This window comes from Phalacrocorax aristotelis, chromosome 4 (assembly GCF_949628215.1).
Source record: "Phalacrocorax aristotelis chromosome 4, bGulAri2.1, whole genome shotgun sequence".
In the NCBI taxonomy this organism is placed as follows: domain Eukaryota; kingdom Metazoa; phylum Chordata; class Aves; order Suliformes; family Phalacrocoracidae; genus Phalacrocorax; species Phalacrocorax aristotelis.
In genome coordinates this window covers 26159654-26181652 of record NC_134279.1, presented here as the reverse complement: position 1 = coordinate 26181652, position 21999 = coordinate 26159654, and the positions used below count along the sequence as shown (strand labels likewise).

At 38.4% G+C, this 21999-nt stretch overlaps 1 protein-coding gene across 1 annotated transcript in view; it reads right to left on the bottom strand.

Moving 5' to 3' along the window:
• Positions 1-21999, bottom strand: part of COL25A1 (collagen type XXV alpha 1 chain) — a 323987-nt gene that overhangs the window by 7231 nt on the left and 294757 nt on the right. The window contains exons 21-34 of the mRNA XM_075090678.1: positions 21693-21737; positions 21073-21150; positions 18515-18538; positions 17205-17249; positions 15511-15555; positions 15118-15198; positions 14308-14370; positions 12525-12575; positions 12257-12283; positions 10103-10183; positions 8044-8079; positions 7119-7172; positions 1896-1949; positions 660-686 (exon numbers count right to left, since the gene is read on the bottom strand). Of these exons, the coding sequence (XP_074946779.1) occupies positions 660-686; positions 1896-1949; positions 7119-7172; positions 8044-8079; positions 10103-10183; positions 12257-12283; positions 12525-12575; positions 14308-14370; positions 15118-15198; positions 15511-15555; positions 17205-17249; positions 18515-18538; positions 21073-21150; positions 21693-21737 (711 nt within the window). The remainder of the gene's footprint in view (positions 1-659; positions 687-1895; positions 1950-7118; positions 7173-8043; positions 8080-10102; positions 10184-12256; positions 12284-12524; positions 12576-14307; positions 14371-15117; positions 15199-15510; positions 15556-17204; positions 17250-18514; positions 18539-21072; positions 21151-21692; positions 21738-21999) is intronic.

Sequence of the window (21999 nt, the reverse complement as noted above, 5' to 3'; positions counted from 1 at the left end):
TATAAGAAACATGATTTCACTACATGCGTTGAATGTATATGTATGTTATGTATGCACACACGCATGCACCCATTAGCATGTGAGACAAGTAAGTCATAGTGTTTGGTAGAGTCATTTTGCCAGCAATGGAAAGAAATAATATCACACAAAATGGCAGCAGTCCATATGTTCTGGAAAAGACTCCTATAAGTTAGGGATTTCAGTGTAGGACTAGAGGAAAAGGCTTTCAGTAAGACTTTTTAGCATGCCAAAGAAAAAGCCTGTATTTTGAAATGTATCCCTTACAGGTTATGGAATTATGCTGTTTAATTAGGATAAATTTACTTAACAAGTGTTAGTGACACCTTGTTCTTCTACAACTGAGTCACAAGTCTGAATATTTTCTTACCAAGCACAGTTTTCCAGCCTATTGACTTCCAAAGGCCCAACTACTTTTATTACTAAGCGCTATATCTGGTGCGGTCTGTCGATAAGGACTGTATATTACATAATCTTTGTCCTCTTTATCATAGCGAAAGAGCAAATGCAGCATTTAGCACACTCTCTGCATGTACTACTGCATGCACACTAAATGGAAACAAAGTGTTACACTCAGTAAGCTATTTCTTGAAAGATGCTTACCTACCATTAAGAGTGTATTGGTCATACATATTACTTACATCAAGGCCAGGCTCGCCATCTTTGCCCTGCCAAAGAACCATATAGAGTACATTAGCATCTCTAAGCTGTGATACCAACGGCTGCCTTGATGCTGGACTTCTGTGCTCCCTCTTTCCTGCGGTACCCCATGTTGCTAAGGCTGTACACGCAGCATTGCCATTAGTGAAGGACATTTCTGTCAGTGTTTAACATTTCCAGGAACTGATAACTTGACTGTAAAATTTTGTTTGTATGCAGATTCCAGGAGCGAGCTAAAAATACAGGAAAGCCTATAATTTTTCGTTTTTAGTTCATACGAAGGGAAAAAAAATGGATTTTTAAAAATTTAACTCACAAAAGTGACCCTCTGATAAACACGCACTGCAAGCTAATTCAGCACTCCATGGAGCCTGAAAACCATCTCTAGTCATTGACTCCTGACCCAATTAAATGGACCCAATTAAACCATGAGCCTGTATTCCAGCTCTAATTAATCAAATAGATTAGACTGGAGAGGGTATGGAAACATTGCAAGTCTCTCGCAAAGGCTGGTTGTGCCTGGCCAAGCACATTTAGATGGCTTTTCTTGTGTCTGACATGCCGCGTATGTACACACCTGACCCAGTCATCAGCAAAGTAAACAGAGTAAGTCAACTGATTTTACTGGGCCTATCTTTATTAGGCCAAAGGAAGTTCTCACTCATATTTCAGAAATGGATAATATAATTTAAATGGTTGATTTAAAGCATACCATCTCCACCTATGAATGACCAACAATGAACTTCTCAAATTGCTTCTGAGCACATGGCACAGAAATGAAAACAAAACTGGTCTCTGAAGTGTCAACAAAAAAGAAAAACATAATGGCAAAGTAGACTTGCAGTACAGAAATCCAAGCAACTTATGGACATTAAGAAAATCACAGCTTTCCACTGTTCACCCTGAACTCCTGCCACTCTTGCACGGTCGCCAGACAGCTGATAGCCACAGGCTGCAGGAACAGGAGCAATTGCATTCTGGATTTCCTCTCTCTTGCTGTTTCATGTCAGGTCTGTTTTATTACTTTTGCATGACCATGTGCATGGGTAGGAATCTAAGTCTGCGATACAGACCAGTGACCTTGCACTGTCAGGGATTATTATCTATCTGCCTTCTCCAACTAATTGTATTGCTAGGTGAAAAGCAGTCATAAAGCACACAAAGTTGAATCAAGGAGTGATGAAAAGCACCATGTGTACAAACTGCGTGCAACTTACAGGCAAGCCGTATGGTCCTCTGGGTCCAGGGTCGCCTACAGTTCCCTTTTCACCCTAAGAAAAGATTACAGAACAAGCCAACAAAACCATTGTCTATCTTCGATAGAAATGATCTCTACCAAGTGCTTTAGGCTGAAGTTTATGCATTCCTAAATCTTTTGACTGAAAAATATCCAAGCTCGTTTATTTTTATCAAATGATTAAGGGGCAAAGAGGTGTGTATTACTTTCTAGGCAAAATGACTTTTTGGGCATATAATATTACAATTGTTTTTAAAGCCGTTAGTAACTGAAAACATTTCTCAAGCTGCACTTGCACCAATTTTGGTTTTAAGCTTGTAACAGCTGCAACATGGCACTCAGTAAAAACCCAATGTTGTAATGAAAACTGAGGATATACAGCATCAAGCTCCAGCACAGCAGCTGAGATGCAACAAGGTGACAAGCAAAAATAATGTGTCAATCAAAGCTTGTATTTAAGTAGGCAATGATATTAACAGTGACATTGTGAAGATTATCCTATGCACTGTACTGTGTTGCTAACTGCTCTGCTGGAGTCTAGATTAGTGATGCAAATACTCTGGTTTATTAAATCAAAACTGTATTAATGTGCAAGACAAACAAATACAAAGATTACTCCAGAAATTTGAATTAATTCTGCACTAAAATCCACGGAAAAATTACCAGTTTCCAGAGGGATGCTACCAAAACAATTTTGCAAGCTTAATATAGAGCAAACTTTTTCAAATGAAATGAGATTCCAAGGTGACAAATTTCAGGCTGACGGGAGGAATCATCTTTGCTCTCCAGTCGTTCATCAAGGTTGATATGGAGTTAAACTTCCGGAGTCAGCCAACATTAGTCCACGCAACTGCGAGCACAGTCCTCTGTGAGCTTGTTAGGGAGGCAGGACTGGTAAATACGTGTGGGCAGCTGTCTTGTTTCAGACTCTGGTGCTCTTTCTTCTGAATAAAATCCAGCAGAAAAGCCATACTCTCTTGAGAGAACCAAACTGCTCGAAGTGTTGATGAGGTTAGAAAAGCCCACCCTGACCACCTTCAGTTTTCAAAGCTCCTACTCTGGATTTGTTACGTAGGGTTATTTGGATCCCTTTTTCACCTCCTTTCCTTAACCTAATGTAAGGTTTGTGCAAGACTCGTGGCATACAGATGTGCTGTGTTTCATGCTAGCAATCGCTGCGCTTAAGCTCTTGAGGTAATTCTGTGTACAAAATCCTCTAAAAACCCGGGTTATTTTCTACTCATTATTAATTCATTACTCTATTATTAAAAGCACAAGAGAGAGATGCAGATGTGTGCCTAATTAATAGTGGTGATCATCCACACAGCCAAGTTCCTTAGCACAGCTCTGAAAATGGGCTGCTAAGTCTCAATCTTATTGACTGGATAATACAAAAAAGCAGGCACCAGAATAAACTGAGTCTGAACCTGTTGTTGAATAATCACAGCAGTAAGTCTGTCAGAGTAACTGACACTTGATCTATTTTAGATACTTCATATTTTTACATAGGTGGACGCTGTCTATACTCACTTTAGTCTGGTGGTGATTAGATGTGTAATGTCTGATCTTTCAGGATTCTGTTAATCTCCAGCCATTTCTGAGCAGCACTTAGGCTCGATGCCCTTGCAGAACAATAGAGGGTACTTGCAGCCCTTGCAGCTTTAAAACTTTCTGCTGAGAGGAAACCAATGTGCTGACCTATGTGTATAACAGCTACAAAACTGTTTAGTCAATACTTGAAATATATCAAGACTAGTTAAGTATCTTTTTTTTTAAACCTTCCACAGCAAAGATGACTGTACAAAGTCCTCTCAAGATAGGCTTATAACGTTGCTAAACATATGGTAGACATAAAGATACTGAATGTATCAGTCTAGGAAATAATCTCATCTGTTATGTAAGAATAGAGAAATGTATCTCACAATTTTTTGCCTCCAATACAAAGCACATGCTGAAACGTGTTTAGAATATCAGATGAGGTCCTGAATGTCTATGGATTATATACGATTGATGGACTGTCATAGGCATGCTGCCCTCAGCCATCATGATAAAACATTTCCTTCAGGGAAACAGACAGTCACAAACTTCAAGGTTTTTAAAATCTCTTTGTAAGACAATTCATCAGTGCCCAAAGAACAGAAACCACAGCCTTTGTTTTTGCCTCCTATTTCACTTCAGTCTCCTGAATCATGGGTGAATATGAACTACCTTTTGCATGAATAAAGCTGCATAATTGATGTCTCCATGAAGACTGGTATGTGGATTTCATAACACTATCATAGTAACAAACATTTTAATCAAATTAAAGAGAGTGTACTTTCCCTCCCAGTACTGAACGTGTGTAGTGATGACAGCGTTGCACAGACTACACATCTGAGAGCCAAAACCAAGCTCAAAACCAGGTCTTTGCCATCAAGGCAAGAGTTTCAGGAAATGGGCATTTCACTAATTTTGTCTTTCAGCTTGTTTTAGATGGACAAAAAGTTAGATACGCATTATACCTGTCACTACCCTTCAGGGTTACATGTCCCCTTTCACTAGCAGTAGTTTAAGATGTTTATCTGTTTACTAATCTTCTCTATTGCCTCTCAAGACAATATATAAGCGAGATTAATGGGTACACAGCCAGATTCAGAGGCCTATTATAATCAGCTCCTCCATTCAATGAAGATGGTCTCAGTAAAAGCTCTCTAAGCACCTAGCAAAATGGTATTTTCAATAGCTGAAGAATTTATTAAGGACTGTAAGACACCAGCCTAATGAATAATATTAATTCATGCTATTAATTACCATTTCTGTTTCTACCAAAAGGAATGCACAAAACCACAGTATTGGAATGTTCACCAGTATCGTACTACAGGTACTGTTACATCCTGTGTTAGCTTTTAATAATCAGTGAACAGTTTAAAGTTTAGAGAGAAAATTACATGGTTAAGCTCACACAGTGAGTTAATAGCACATTTGTTCTAAAATTTGTGTTTTCCTATTTTCTAGTGACGTGGCACTATTTTCCTAGTCTAGTTTCTCACCATCTAAATAAGTATTGAATAAAGACTATCTGATGTTTTCTATTTTAATTAAATAGCTAAATTGGAAGCAAGCCAACCAACCCTAATTTCCTCAACGGTCTGTTCTACCTAAGAAGAGTAATTCAGCATTGCCTCAAATACAGCCTATGCAACAATGAATCCATGATTCCTATAGAGGAAATCACTAGGCTCCAGTTTGATTATACTTGCTTTCCTTAACTTTTAAGGAGACATAAATATATAGTGACCAGCATTTTACATGTATTCTCTTAAAGTGAGATTGTCTTTCCAAATTTTAAATAATGTGGATTTAAGAACGTGTTTATGTTTCACGTTAGGAATCCCTACTGCCCTTCTAGGTTAATATTGGCCCAAGGTTTTTCTTGTCGGTATGGACAAAATATGATCCTGTCCAGTGACAGTGAACAGTGGCTTTATGCACCATTTTTAATTAAAAGGCAAAGTCTGAAACCTGCAGGCAAAAATGTTTTCCTCCTGCTTTCACATGAACAAGTTCAACAGTTGCAAATGCAAGTTGTAGAACTGCATTAAAACTCATGGTTTTTTACTTAGATAATGAGACATATATCAACACCAGGCACCTGTTAGGTAACCATGCTACAAACAACTTCTCCCAAACAGTATCGAATAATTAAATGAACAATTACAGCAATAAACTTGCTACTTGATTGCTTGGAAAAAAACCTTCCACCTTTCTTGTGAACTTCCTCCCATTCATTTAGCTACACGGAAAATGGTGGGTGTGCAGGAATTTCTTGCACACCTTAGTTTCTGTGTTTTTGCAAATCTGTTCCTCTGTGCCTATGCACAGACTTACACCGCAGCAGTTCCTATCCCCTTTGTAACTACTAGTCAACAGCCGTGGTAGGGCTGATTCCAGATCCAGCTGTATGACTTATTTTGGCCTCGGATACTTTCATAAGATAAAACAATTATAATTATCTTCCACACACTGGAAGAATAGTTTATATTATAGCACACTGTTTTTGAAAGAAATTTCAAGTGGTAGTACGTATGCATATCCCCCAAGATAAAAGCTCATAATGCAAGAATAAAATGTACCAGTATTTATGTATGCTTCTACATGTACCTCTCATCTAAATTATTTCCTGAAGTTCAGAAGATGATGTTGAACTATCTTTTCCCAGAGTTGATAGATAGAAAAGTTAAGTCCTAGTTGAAAAAAAGACTTGAATCTGTAATCCCCTAGGAAAAAAAGAAAAATACTCAAGTCCTTCAGACAGTTAACTAGCCTGAGTGGTAACTACAGTCTACTGTTCTTATTTTGGACTATGCTGTGTCTTGTATGCATTTCTCAACACACAGCTCTGTAAAAATGAATCATCAAGTCATGCATACCTTTCTCAGATGTACTGCTGCTAAAGCTAACTGGACCTGTGCCATATGGCTGCATCCTTAATAGAGCAAGTCTGAAGTCGCTTTAGCACTGCTGTTTTGTTAAAGTGAGAAATTCAAAGAGACAAAATTCTGGGCTGGCAACTCCTGGGAGGTTTTAGTTAGTATAAGGTATCATCTTTTGTTTTGTTGTACAAGTTGATGGTTGTATTGTTAAAGATGACAGGCTCGCAGCTAAAGATTAAGGTCCTTATCCTATTTCCATCTGAGAAAATTTACTGTGAATATTTCAAACTAAACAGGAGGGCCTCTACCTTCTAAGCTTAAAAAAAAAGATGAAAAGTTTAAATCTTATGGACGTTAGAGGATTTTTTCAAGAGAAAACATTTAAGTGCAAAAAGATGAGAGCTACTCAGTTTTTTGCCTTTGCATATGTATATAATCAGTCCACGCCCTCGTCTTTTGTCCCAGTTTGCTCTCTCGATCCACTTACGCAAAATTATGAAACCAACCAAAATTATGCTCTGTGTAGCACTGTGAACTTGAAAGTCCTGTAAGTTTCTTACTGATTATTCATTATGAAATACCAGCTTCTCTGAAGTGAATGAGTCACAAAATCAACCCTTAAACAGATAAACGTGTATGCAACTAGAATGCACATACAGTTCAGCCTGATCCTTAAACAGATGCGATACTGTTATGTATAGTAACATTTAGGCACACTGTAAGTAGCCATACGACATTTTGCCATTGTGGCAGTCACTTTATAAAGAGAAGCACATGGAACATATACTTACTCTGTCTCCTTTGGGACCTGCAGGGCCATGGGGACCAACTGGGCCATCTACACCCTACAAAATGAAACAAAGAGGGTAAGAGAGTGGTCTTACCAGTCTTCAGTTTTAATAGCTGTCTTCTAGCCAAGAGCTGACATGGAATCAGTGTTCACTGGTTGAAAATTCAGACTTAATTGTGATGGGACCTGGCCAAACAACTCCTTTTGGCTTTCAAAACTCCACCTATAAGCTCTCCTGTTATGAGGTAACCCATCTTTATTCTAGTTGGATTTTGCTTTATTCATGGAAGTCATGAGATTTACAAAGATTTTAAATTTATTGAAAGAAATTTTGCCAGGGAAAATTGAAGGGTCAGACAAAGATTTTTTTTTTAAAAAAATACTGATTATTTTTTAAATTGAAATGCCCACCTGTAAGGTGGACTTACCTGTTGCAGCAAACAATGGGAATCTTACAGAAGCCTTCAAGTACATAACTCCACTCCTCTTCCACTTTATCCATTTCTTTATCATTATATGATTTAACATTTATATTTAATAAGAGAATGCCTGCGGCAGAACCCCAGGGTGTCTGCATCCATTTCACTGATTCCATATTAGCACTGAACAAGTATGTTTTCCTGTGTAAACTAAATCGCTAACCTCACTCAGGAAAATAAGCAACCCAACCAAGGCAGTTGTCCAACTGAATATCAAAACCAAATGGCCTTTTTAAGATTCAGAGCTCCTTCTACAGAGAATAACATTCTCCTTCCCGCACACATTGCCCTAGGAGTTTACTTGAAGCCCCCTCTTATACAGCATGGAAAATGCCCGCGGCGTTTGGCCTGCCTTCCTCCGTGCAGCGTGTGAGCGTGGCCAGCGGAGCTGCTGGAAAGCACACGGACTCGGTAACAAAGAGTGACACAGAAAGACGAGGGACTCACCCGGGGTCCTGGCTTTCCGTCTAAGCCAGATGCTCCCTGTGTGGTTAGGTGGAAGCATGGATGATGGGTACAACACGAATGACAAGAACGTGAGATTAGTAAGTGGTGCTGATGAATAAACGTAATTCAAACATACAGTAAAAGTTGTGACAGGGTTCTGGGATGGGTATCACATTACTACAGCCTGTTAGTTAAAAATTCACATTAAACATCAAGAGGCTGATACTGTTCTCCCATTAGTGTAACTTCACTGACCTACCCCTGCCTTCATGTCGCAGTATATTAGACCAGAATAATGTCAAGCTATAGGAGTGCTACAAACACCAGTTGTTATGGTGTTTTTAAGCCTTAACACGCAAATATTTACTTTGTAATTTACTTGCATGATTTCTAATTTGTAAATAATGACAATACTGAATACTATACTACACAAAGAAAGAAAAATGTATGTTCACCGTGATAGGAAGTATCTGAATACTGCATTATGCTGCCAACAAAATCTGGATCCTGACCACAACGGCCTCATTCATTTCCAAGAGCCCGGGAGACAATCACATTTCCTGTTTTCCCAATATACTCCCAGTTCAGAGCACAGTCAGGGGCTGGAAGTGGGTAGCACCCGGCACTTCGGGCTATTTGCTTCAGCATCCTTTGGGACGGGATGACCTCTGGTGGATTTTATGCGAATAACAGAGCTGCAGCGAAAGATCTGCTCGACTCTCCCAGCACTGCTGGCAGTAATGCTAGGGCTAGGGGGCCAAAACTATTTGGGACACAGGGAATAATCTGGGCCAAAAAAACCCAACACCAAAACCAAACCACCAGCCCCAAAAGGAAACAAAACCCCAAATAAACCACAACAACCACCAACCCCTCCCCCCAAAAACACCCCCGCCCCGCCCCACCCTCCCGATTAACGGTGAAAATGAGGCATTTTCAGAAAGTCAAACACTTGTACTTTACTCCTTAAAATGACATTTAGAAAAAGCAGTAAGCAGGAGCAAGACAAGATCTATATAAATTTGAAAAACTAATGACACAGTTTGCTCTGGGTTAGAACAAACATTTCTGGCAGAACCAAAAACCTTCTTCCTTTTAGCCACTTTCAGGGTGTTAGCTTAGACCTCCAAAGTTCCCTCTTTACACAGCTGTAATTGTCAGCTTGAAAAATGATCTTTTTTTCCCAAATAAATTAAAATTCTCAAAGAAGCTGACCTCGTCTGGAGGCCCTGCACAGAATACTTGAAATTATAATTGGGGGGTTTGGGTTCCTTTGGGTCAGCTGAGTCTTTTTCCTCCACTTTACTATTAACAGTGTAAGAACATGGAGTAATCCTCACATTAATTAAACAAACAAACAAACAAACAAAAAAAAAAAAGGAAAAATGAACTCTTTTTGTGAGGGAAAAATAAAATTAACTTTTCAGAGTGCTTTCCAACACACAAAGTAAGCACACAAAGTATCTTCTCTTTTGTCAACCTAAATTTTAAGAACTATAATGTTTCCACATGAAAATTTATTTTTAAGGTCCTTCATTTCTTTCTAATACAAAATTTATGTCAAACACTCAGAATGTAAATTTTCTAAAGAACAAGGCAAAAGTAACAATCCATCATCCCTAATGAATGAGGAAAAAAAATAAAACTCCCTAAACCAATTTTTAACTTTCCTCAGTTAGACTCCTCCATTTTAACTATGGAAGTGCAAATAGAGGAAGAATAACTGAAGAGATGGGGGAAAGGGGAAGGTTCTTTTTTAACACAAACACCATACAACACTTAAATAACAATATGACTAATGTAATGGGGGTGATGGCATCCTTGTGACACTGAACACTTTCAGCTGACACATAACAAAAAAACCCTGACAGCACCAGGCGTTACAGGACATTACTTTGGACGATAACACAGATTTGGGGTCAAACAAAACAGACTGACGCTCTGCTCTGATGTGGTATATTCTATGTATGCTGTTGAGTAAACCAGAGTTGTTCATCAGGAGTAGAAAGAGAAGTTTGTGATTTGCACTGAGATTGAATAGTTGGGTTTTTTTACTTACTGGAAGACCAAGGGGCCCTCTGTCACCCTTTTGACCTGGTTCACCCTTCAATCCTTTAAGACCATTTAACCCTGGTTCACCCTAAACGTAAAAGTATAAATGCCAAATTTTTGGTGCTATAACGGGTGTTTAAACTGGGATAGAAGAAGCCAGTCTCAGAAATGGCTGCAAATTCCAGTTATTTCACACAAATTCAACTTTCTCAACTTACTGGCAATTTACATGCTGATACAGTACTGGGCAAAAGCACTTGGGAGGTGTCTGCTGGAGATCTAAAATCTGTGTTAAAATTTACAAGTTACAAATTTTTTTTGAACCTTCTCTTAATAATTATCACTACAGTTAGATGGTTTGAATTAAGTGTGAGTGTCAGGGGTTTTTGGAATTTCCTCAAATCCCATAAACCACCCTATGCAGATAACTGAAACTGAAACAAAACTTTCAGAAAAATAAGCCTCAAAATTGAAGGTTTATACAGTAGGATCTTCTGAAAAGTACAATTTGTAAAGAAGCAATATTTTTTTCTTACAGCAAACTGGAATTTGCAGCAAAATCTTACACAAAGATATTTTAAACCTTTAAGCATACATAATTAAACAGTGACAAACTGAAAGAAGCAGTACAGGTTATGTAATGCCAAGCTATTTGGGAGGCCCATAGTTTCTGTGTTCATACAGAGATGTTTAAACAACTTAAGAAATGGCACTTGTCTTGTGATTGTTAAAATATGCATAGGCTATTACATTAAACATCACTTAGAGGATAATGGTGGGCTTGGAGTTGCGAATAAGTCATTCTTGCATCGTGAAAAACTACCTCAGCTTTTGGGCTGTCCACTCAAAAAGGGTACTGACCACGCCTGCTTCTTTTGGGAAACAGAAGTATGTGGGTATTTCACCCAGGCTGCTCCCCATGGCCTTGTTCCCAGGTTTCCCTTTGATGTTATTATGTATCATATTCATACTTTTTAAAAAACAAACCCAAACAGAATCTAGTCCACTGCTTAAAGTAACTCCAGACGTCATCTGCCTGCTTTGCACCCTGCCTAAGTAGCCATTTCTTCATTCTTATTCTATTTGACCCAATGTGACTTTCAGAGCAGTAGCACTGAAAACTCCGAAGTTTTGGAAACAAACCTGAGAAATCTCATGAAAGCCTGAGTCTCGGGCCAAAAGCCTGAGGTAAGGCAGAGCTTGTGCTAAGATGGAACGGACTCAACTTCCAAAAATGATTTATGACTATGGCTTCTTGCACCAAGGTAACAGAGTCTCCTCATGATTCAAACTGGTGACTTTCTGTCTCACACCTTAAAAAAAAAAAACAAAACCCAAAAACGAAACCTAAAAACCCCTCCTCCTCTTCCTTACTTTTTGAGAAAGATGCAACTTGATTAGGGAGCCATAGCGATTAAAATTACCACGCCTGACAACACTACTGGCCCTAATGAATGCTATGCTATAGTTAACTGGTGATTACTCAATTAAAGCACAAACTAAAATGTTCCAACTCTGCCAAAACCCACTTCCTCCCTCCTGAGCTGTTTTCACGGGCTTAGAGAGACCCTACAGTGTATCTTCATGTACTATGCTGTGGAAAATTTTCAAATAGTATCGGAGACCTGCCTGATCCAGGATTCCAGGTTAGAAAATGTGAAAAAACACACATGAGCTTATGGTGGGGAACTTGCATAATGTGCAAAGGAACTGGTCAGCAAAGTACATGGCACCTAAGAAGGTGAAAAGCCCATTCATACTGGAAGAAGTAGAAGATGCAAGAGAGCAAATGAAGAGTTTATCTGACTCCTTTTACTGAGTGTGTAACAGCCTTCTATGTTCAAAAGTAATTCCAATTGCAAGTGGAATGGTAACTTATTTATAATAGGAATCTAAATAATTTAGTGCCACATCACAAATATTAATACAAAAAATGCAGTCAGCCAATGCTCAGAAGAAATACTACTAGGAAACAAACACAGAAAATTTCAAAAGCTTTTAAGCTATCTGTTAATATTAAAATCTGCTTTAAGGTTTAAGAATATCAGAAACATTTATTAAATGGGACATAAGACAAAACATAGCTGCATGCGTTAAAGAACAAAGCATGACACTTTGCAGACATCAAGAACATGACTATTCAAGACAGCCATTAATTTACCTTTGGACCAGGGAGTCCATGAGGTCCCTGAAAATAAAGATACCATTTTTTCATTACAAAAATATGCCACAAATTTTTAAGAGCTTGTTGCTTTATAGGGGTACAATTTGTTTCTCTACTTCCCATGAATTCTAAGACATGCAGGAAAAGTCCTATATTAGGTCCCTCTCTAATGGTCACATACTCTCATAGTACTTCTATTAAGCAGGCATTAAAAATGACGAAAGGGCTTAAGCCTTTCTAGCCCCAGTCTTCCTTCCAAGCTTACCATAGGGCCTGGAGGACCATGTGGCCCTGGTGGTCCAGGTGGTCCTATCATCTACGGATAAAAAACAATGGCATTAAATCATGCAGAGCCAAGAACTCCCTCACAAATACCAAAGTCACACTGACCCTTCTTCTGTTGGCAAGCACTTACAAACACAGCAATGCAGTGGTGCACTCTGACAGCATACCTAGAAAGGGCTTTAGGAGTGGGAATTATTCTGATTTGAAAGACAGGGTACCTGAAGTGTAGATTTGCCTGTGCCATATGGCAGTGTGCCAGTCTCCTGATTATTACTTCTAGGGTCTAATAGACACTTTAAGACCTTATGGGGAAAAAATATATCTCTAAACCAAATAGTACTGAGCAGGGATGCTTGAGCTTTTAATATTTTATGGTTTGTGTTCCTTAGTTGCCTCTGTACTACATAATCTACAAAAACAGAAGGAGGTGGTGTGTGATTTTATTCCTCCCCAGTACTAATGAATGGAAAAGATACTAAATTCAAGCCAGGGATTGGCATATTTTAAAAAATGCCCTTTGTCTCTCCTTTTATTTCATTTAGCCCCCTTGTACCTACAATTCTTTAAAGTAATTAAAATAGGTAATCAGGTTGCTCAGCATTTAGTGCCTGCATATTCTGTGCTGGTTTTGTGTGTTCCTAACAAATCCATGGAAGAGAATTTCAGAATGATATTTACTATTTAATATCACCTCTCTTCCTGGGTTTAATCCCAAAGGGTGGCTGTTGTAACCTGCAAGGTGGCAGCAGGGATGCTAAATCAGGCCTCCAGACTTATGCACAACCCCACCGCTACACTAGCTGTTGGTGATGGCAATAGTGGCAACAAAATGAGCTTTGAAACCTAAGACAGATATTCTCCACCTGTGAAATCTCCTGAAAAATGAAAGCCTTGCTTCAAGTGAAAACCAGCAAAGCAAGATGAATGAGTTAGTGAATTAATTTGTAAATAATTAATTTTAATTTCAGAGAAAGAGACTCGGAGATACAGGGTGCCTAGTGTGTCCTGCGACGGCAGAGGGTAACCTTTTTGACACCCTCAGAGCTATGGCTCCAAATACCCAGGGCATGCCACCACTGACAAGGTAATGGTAGCTGACTTTTGCTCTGAGGTTTCCTAACTTACTGTGCTCTGATAATGTTAATCATCCATATTAGACAGGTATTGTGTGGGGAGGTTGTGGTTTATTTTTGTGTGTGTTTGTTTTTTTATTTTAATGCCTTTACCATGGTTTGAAAAATCAGGAGAATGTCTGGTCTTGTAAAAGTAGTCTCTATCGTGGGTCACATGTCACTATGCCTGACATCGCTGAAGTTAAGTCTAGTCTGGTTCTCACTGGACTTTCTGAGATCCCCAGAATACAAGGTGTTGACAGAGATTTGGGGTTGCGTTGTTTTTTTTCTCCTGTAAGTTTTATCTATCTGTTTTCTCTTGCAAAGCATTTATCTTTTGATTCATTAACAGAGCCAGAAAGCTTTCACTTAAGTGAACAGGACTGTTGTTCATAGTGAGAGAACAGAACAGAACAGGATTACATCTTTAGAAGTTCTTAAACAGTATTCAGCCCTGTGATCACAAGTCTATTCATTCTCAAAAGGGCAAATAATTTTTCAAATAATAAAAATATTTTGAAAGTTCAAGTGTAGGAACCATCAAGGATGTCAGGAAAGATTAGTCATGAATATGAGGTATTGTTCAGAATCAAAAGCTGGAGGACCTCTGCTGGACTAGTATGTTCACTGCAACACCACACTGAGACTTACTGAAGGACCTTGGGCACCAGGCAAACCAACATCTCCTTTTTCGCCTTTCATACCATTGGCTCCCTACAAAATCATTACAAAACAGTGTTTACAAACAGCTTTGATCTTATTAGCAATCAATCTAGAAATTATAATATTTATTTGCAAATAATTGTACTTTTTTGAGAAGAATAATACACCACATAATGAATTCCTTTTTTTAAATTTTGGTGTTACTTTATTAATAGCTGTTAACAAATGTAAAGGTATGCTTTTATTTCATCAGCTATTAATTGTGGCATGGTAATTATGATAAGTCCTTACATTGGCACGCCATTCATGATGCACTGTAATATGGATACATTTTTTGAATTGTTTCTGGTTTTACTGAGAAATTTGATTTGTACATATATGTGTATATAGGAATAGGGAGAATACATCCCATAAATATTGATGCATTTTCTCTCCCTCCTCAATCTAAGTAATATGAAATTCTGGACAAGTGTTCAAAACATTGCTCCTTTCTACAAGCTCCTTCAAGCTATGCTTGCCCAAGTTGTGCTATACATTACAAGAGAGGTAAAAATCTGATCCGCGTGCCAACTAATCTCTCTCTTCCCAAAGCAATATTGTGTTTGACCGTAAGTGGAATGAAAAATTCTGACAATCTTACACCTCTACCTAGGTTAGCTGCAGAACAATCTCAGGATTTTCCTCTCCAGTGCTTTCTGTCCCATTTGCAATTTATCAGCACTGTTAGAAATTCCTGATAGGGGAAGAGACAAAAAGCACAAGTATTTCAGCTAAAATTAATTCATTTTTCATACTCACTGGCAGGCCAGGCAGTCCAATTCCTCCCTTTTCTCCAGGCATTCCAGGATCACCTGTATCTCCTTTTGAGCCTTTAGGACCCTAAAATATGTACTTATTCAGCAAGTCAAGTGTAAAAAAAACAAAAGACACCAACAGAATTCTAACTTTGATCCTAATAAGCAGAATAAGTCATTCTATGGATTGACCTTTGTTATTCATATGTAGAAATGCAGCCAGTATTAAGACCACAGAGTATGCAGCAACACAATAATAATCTTTATTAATTACTATAATTATATTATTATTTAGATTATTAATTCTAAGCTACAACTTGGGATCGCAGAAATAATCTCCTGAAACAACCCGTGGTTGCTCACATGATCGGCACGACACGATTTATGCATAATGTACCTGCTCCCCATCAACGCCTGGAGTTCCTGGGGATCCTGGTTCACCCTGCAAAAAATAAGATGGAATTGGATTATCCCAATTGTCCCATACATTAGAGGAAAGAGGCAGTGCTGATTATTAATGTCTGAGATTAGTAAATTGCCATAATAAACAAAAACGGAGAATATTCCATCAAAAAGAACAGCATATATGCAATATCCTTATGCAACGTGTTAAATAAATAGGCCTGCTGATTAGGCCAGTACATGAAGTTTGGGTTGTATAAAGGTCAGACAAGTACATAAGAAGAAAGAAAATAAAAAAAGAAGAAACCCCAGAAGCCTGGTGGAAATATCCCAATCCAATGGAAACTTTGTGTCAGTTACTGTAGTAAATATGGAATTATGGCTCTTGATATATGTAGGGTAGACAGAGACTTCATGTTTTCTTTCCCTGGCTAATATAAATCAGACACATTCACAGCATTGCCCTGTGCACCAGTTCCTGAATAGCATTCTCCAAGGAAGCAAGCTACATTGATGGGTAGAGACTACAATACTGGAAACAAACTCCTGTAAGGTTGAATTCTGCTTTACATCATTAATTTTGAATGGGAACGCTCACCCATATGAAGGAACACAACCTCTTTCACGCTCCAACTCCTCTGTTTTTTACAACATGCTCCAGGCTGCAGAAATGCTGGGTAGATTCTAATGCAGAAAACAATTTCTGCACACTTAACTGTCTATTCGATTATCCATTTTCATGTAGAAGAATGAACCTGGTTTCTCACAATTTCTCAAAACAATTAACATTTATAATGTGGTGTATTTCCATATGATACTTTGGATGAAACCTAAAATTGAGATGTCTACTACTGTTATTGAGAAAACACATATTTACTCTTGGAAGATCCAAGTCACTGATAGAAGATATGATATATCCAGTATTTAATAAATAGGAGAATTATCTCAACTAATTTAAAGCCAATTTAAGGAGGGCCTACTAACTCCAACACTTTTTTTTTTTTAATTAAAGTATAGGCAAATGTATTATTTAAGTTTTCTAGAACAGTGCAGCATATGGTATTCATTGTCTCTGTGTGGGCTGCTCACTAACAGTTCTGGTACTAGGCATGCCACCAGCCAGGTGGGATTAGCAGGCTTGGGTTAACAGCCAGGCTCCTGCCCACATGTGCATGCTTCAATTTGTACCGAGACTAGAAAAGACTGTGCTCATTTGGGTGAGCACCACTGTAATATAAAAGCTACATTTACATGCATGAATACTGTGGGCCAGCGGTGGCTTGCACACACTGTTTTGCCCACCTCATTCCCACCCAGCCAGAAGCGATGCACGGGAGGCACTGCCTGGATGAGCAGCTACTTTGCAAACACACATATCAACCTCTGCAAAACTCCTAGGGAACAGCCTCAGTGCAGATCCATGGCGGAGATGCTTCTGCCCTGTTTCAGTACTAATTCACTTTGCCGGTTCCCAGCTGAGAATCTCATCTGGCGACGAAACAAAACACCTATTCTGGAAAGCTACATTCAAAAGGCTAGGATGCAAAGTTTGAAGCATGCCATATTTGGTCAAATTACAGTTAAATATGCTCTACAGGAGAGCTCCACGTACCTATGTGCATACATCAGTTAAAAAAGCAGAAAATACCTCCACCCTTAAGATACAATAAGTAAAATAAGGAAGATCACCTTCGGCCCTTGCAGGCCTTGGGGTCCTGGTGGTCCTGGTGGCCCCTAAACAGAAACAGACAAACCTCTCAGCTTTTAAACAAATTCCTGCAGGACTTGCCATGTAAACACAGGCTGAAAGTTAATATAGCTACTGTAACAAAATGGGTTAGATATATTTAACGCAAGGGGAACCAAGACCAGTTACGGACAAGTTGTTAATCTATGACAGCTCTCAACAAACAGAAGGGTACCACAAAAACCAATGTTAAAATAACAGTACAGCTCATAATTTATAATAAAGTCCTGCTGTTCCCACTGATGAAATGGCAAAGCTCCTTTTAATGGCAGGGAGACCAAAACTCACCTCAGTCATATTTGCCAGCCCTTAAAACAAGCCAAGGTCAGGAGAAATCTCCAACTGATTGCAAAGAGCATTCTGCTAAAAGATGCTAAGTGCATTTGAGGGTACCCAGTGCTTTGTGAAATTGCCATGAAATAAGTTGTAGCTATTTCTTTAATTTCTACCTCAGGCTGTAGACACAGTGTCACGTATCAAATATTGTCTGGATGGTGCACAGTGGGGATGCTTTTTTTAAAAAATAAATTAAAAATCCCCTCCGTTAATATAGAAATAGTATTTGTTCAGATGGCGAAATAGGACTAACAGCAATCTTGCAGAGAAGAACTTCAAACAAAAAGAAGAATAAAATAATTTGCTTATACCAAGTCTGCAGCTTTAAGGGAAGGCTGAACCTGCAATACTAAAAGCACCTCCTAGCCGGTGTCAGTATTCTCAGAAATCGTGTCTGGCCTGATGTGGCTAAACCTCCCACAGAAGTTAGCTGGAGCAAGAGCACTGGAGTGTCCAGTCATCCACACGTTCTGGGGACAGGTCCTGGGAAATTCATCTTTATTTCTGAGATCTGATAAGATGGTACTCAAACCCTGCTGCATGTTTTCACTCAAATCCCATGTAGACACACAGAGATGGGAACATACACCAGAAATTCCAAAGCAGCTATCTGCCTGGAAGGGCACCTACAGAAATACTGAGTTCCGTATTTCCCTGGTCTCTGTCTTAAGCGAACTGAAGTTTTGCCATTAATTCAGCAGGAGCAGAACTGGTTCCATTGTTGAATGGCTTTCAAGAATGGGTTCTCTGTTACAGATTCCCGTAACAGAGCAAATAAATAAATACATGTGGTGATGAACTGATGAACAGAGTCAACATCCAATGAAGACATTTCCTGAACTGGCAGAATTCTGACCGTGCTGTGACACAACGGAGAAGTTCTACAACACACAGTAAGTCATGCGATAGGAATTACCGTGACAGTCAGGGTGGCAATCCTCTGTTGGCAAAATGTATTAAAAAGAGACACCATTACCAGAACTGAACAAGGATATAAGTTTTTCTGCTTGCTACAATTTAGCATCACCACAAAACCTACACTGCATGTGGGATACACCATGCATCCAAAAAAAACCATGTTATGTTTAACTCCCAGTGTTGTACGAGCTGCTTGGCTTCTACAGATTCAGGATCTTACACAGGTGAAGACTGCAGGTTCTTGTACAATTTAAACAATCAAATAAATGATGGCTAAATAGCAAAATAACAGCAGTCTTCTAAAGGTTTTTTTTAAATGTTTTAAGATAACATGACGAGTTGGTATCTTAAGAGGAATAAAAAACTTGCCCCATGTTTTGCAATCTCTGGAGCTTTTGCAACCCTGTTTAACAAATACAGTTCCTAGAGTGGAGATGTAACACTGACTTTCATATATAAACTTAAATGTACAAAAAGTTAAGTTCTAAATCTGAAACTGTTGGCCCAGAAACACCGCCATATATACTACAATGCTGCTTTAAATGATTGGAAAGACAAAAGATATTTTCATCAATGAAGGAGATGAAATAACTTGACCCTCCACTATTTTTCACCAAAGAGGAATCTAAAAGCAAGTGAAAAAGTGTTTAAAAGTAATTAAAATGTTTGCCTATATTTTTAAACAGAGTAAATACTGCTGCTTGCACATGGTCTCCTATTGCCTGTGAAGAACTTACTGGCATATATGGAACAAGAAATATTTAGCTTCTCTAATTGTTTTCCTATGTGCAAATAAAAGTTTGCAAATCTTCCGTTTTAAGCTTTAAAAGAATCTCCATTTGCTGGTACAATAATATATACTGTTGTCAAAAATTTGGAACCTTCTCAATACAAAGTACTTAGGGAAAAAAGTTCTCTAGCAGATGACTTTAATATATTGATGTTCTTTGCATTGAAACATATTTATGGAAATATATGAATAATTTTATAAATAGTGAAAAATTCAGTTTATCTAATATGAAAACCTAAAATAACCATAGTAAATTAGTGTTTCCATGTTCACGCTAATGGGTTCCTTTTAAGAAGCAAATTCAGACTTTAATACCTAAATATCCCATACTTCCTACAAAGGAAGTGTTGTAGTTCCTACAAAGGTTCAACTTTTGCAGCCGCTGCCTTTTGCCTTAGGAAATTTTGCAGAATAGGCCTGAAGAGCAATTTTGATAGACAGGCACATTTTGTATCTGGTCCTCCATGTGAAATCCACATACACTCAGCAGGGGTCTTGCTCAAACTAAGATGATAATTTTAAGATCGCAGTTTTCAGTGCTGAAAGATGCTTTCAAAGTTGAAGCTTGAAATTAACATTGATGCCAGAGTTAAGATACAAAGACAGAATACACGAGATACAGGGCTAAAGCCCCCGGTAAATCTGTGTCTGGTAATATGCAACATTAATTTTGGGCTACTTTAGGCATCTAAGAGAGTGATTTAAAAGGCTGAAATTTGTGTGTTTGAGTTCCTGTAAGGGTAAACCAAGAGAGACAGGTATAATGCAGAGCCTCATAACATGCCCATGTAGACTTCCCCATAGACATCACTCACAATGAAAGAGTAGACTTATCCTTAACAACATACAGGCTTTTAGACTTTGGTAAAGGCAGTGAGATTTTTTTATTTTTCAAAAGACTCTTGAAAACCAAATGATTGGCCAGACATCTGTCCACTCCCACTGAGCAAATGCAAAACAAAAAGTTCAGCAGCTTCACTGAGAAAATGATCGGTTGTACAATGAGCTAAATTCAGTCTTCAGTTGCACATAAGCAAGCCATTCACTTTGGCGGAGTAACACTGCACAGAATTTGCATCTGAGTATACTGCAATGCAAATCACCTTGACTGCAATGACATATGTCACCTTGGTACTTTGCCTTTATGCAAACACTCATTCATTCTTTTTGTAACGCCACTTTAATCCTCCACAGTTTTCTGCACACCAGTCAAAATAAGTTTTCTGGAAATGAATAAGTGGGAAGACTGGTGCTTGGTCTATTTGACGTACTCAAGTTGCTGATTGAATACACAGCTTGCTAATGGAACCATGTTACATGGTTTCCAAATCTCAAATATTCTGTTCTTTGCATTTTATAGGAAGAGGAGGAGGAAAAGGAGGAAAAAAAGAAACATCAATATTATACTACATAAACTGAAAAGCAGAAACTTCTGTTGAACCTATGTATGTGGTTTATTACATTAATTCAGCACTAAGCACCAGAGCCAGCAACGAATCAGCTTTATTCTCATTAGATGATGTCAATAGTCTCAAGGGGAAATGAAACTAATTCACTCAGCTAAATTGTATCAAGGAAACAGTTTGTCTAACACCAAACAGCAAACCTGGTTTCAAAATGCAGAAAGAGATCCCTGATTAATAAGCTCAGCAAATCTTTGCACACAAAATGTTTTCAAGGCCTACACAAAAAAGAAATAACAATGATGTCCCACTGCTTTTTCCCAGGCCAGACTAAGCCACTCCAGCCTTGTTATGTTTGCATACCTGCAGAGCTTCATGGATATTGCCATTATAATCAATTATCTCTGTTGCGCCTTGATCACCCTTCTGTCCAGGTGGTCCCTGTAATATATTTCCCATAAAAATTTTGAGGCACCTGCCAAGGACTACGCTAGACACTTGACTACTGACACATGCTTTGATTTGATTGTGCAGTGTTGGAATCTTGTACTTAAAATATATTACTACAAACCACAAAAGTTAGTATTAAATGAAAGATTGTTTTTAAAGGAAATTTTTTTTTTTTAAAAAGATGAACAAGCAAGTCAGTACACAGTGACTTGTGCTGCAGTGGGAAGGCAAATATATGAAACCTCTGAGGTTAGGTATTTATGCAGTTCCCATACTCTAGTTCTATATTGTCTGTGAACTATGTCAGAACATCTGGCATGTAACATCCCTCCCATGAACTGTGAACAGGAGACTGCTTCAAATAGTAGCAAGGGCTGTTATTCATATTAAAAGCCAGTTAGCAACACACATTCCACGAGAGTTAAGTGCTCAATTTCTCTGGTTTAACTGGAGTTGCTGCTACAATTTCAATTCATAGTGTAGACTGAATATGAGAGTAGAAAACAGAGACCTGAAAAGAGAAGCAGACTTACCCGTGGACCTGCATATCCTGTGTCACCTCTGTCACCTGTATCACCCTACATAAAAACGATATTTGAATACAGATACGCCATTTGACAATGTATCACTTAGTTCTTCCTTTTAAATACGTTTGCCTTAAATAAACCACTTTAAAAGGCCCCTCATCGTAAACAGAATGTGGTTCTAGATTAATTAATGAAAAAATTCCTTCAAAATCAGTGTAGTGCTAGTGTTGACAATGATGCATTTGGACCTGTGTGAATTGCTACTGAGTGCTGTATTGGGCAGGAATAAGAAATCCCAAAGAACCAATAAAAG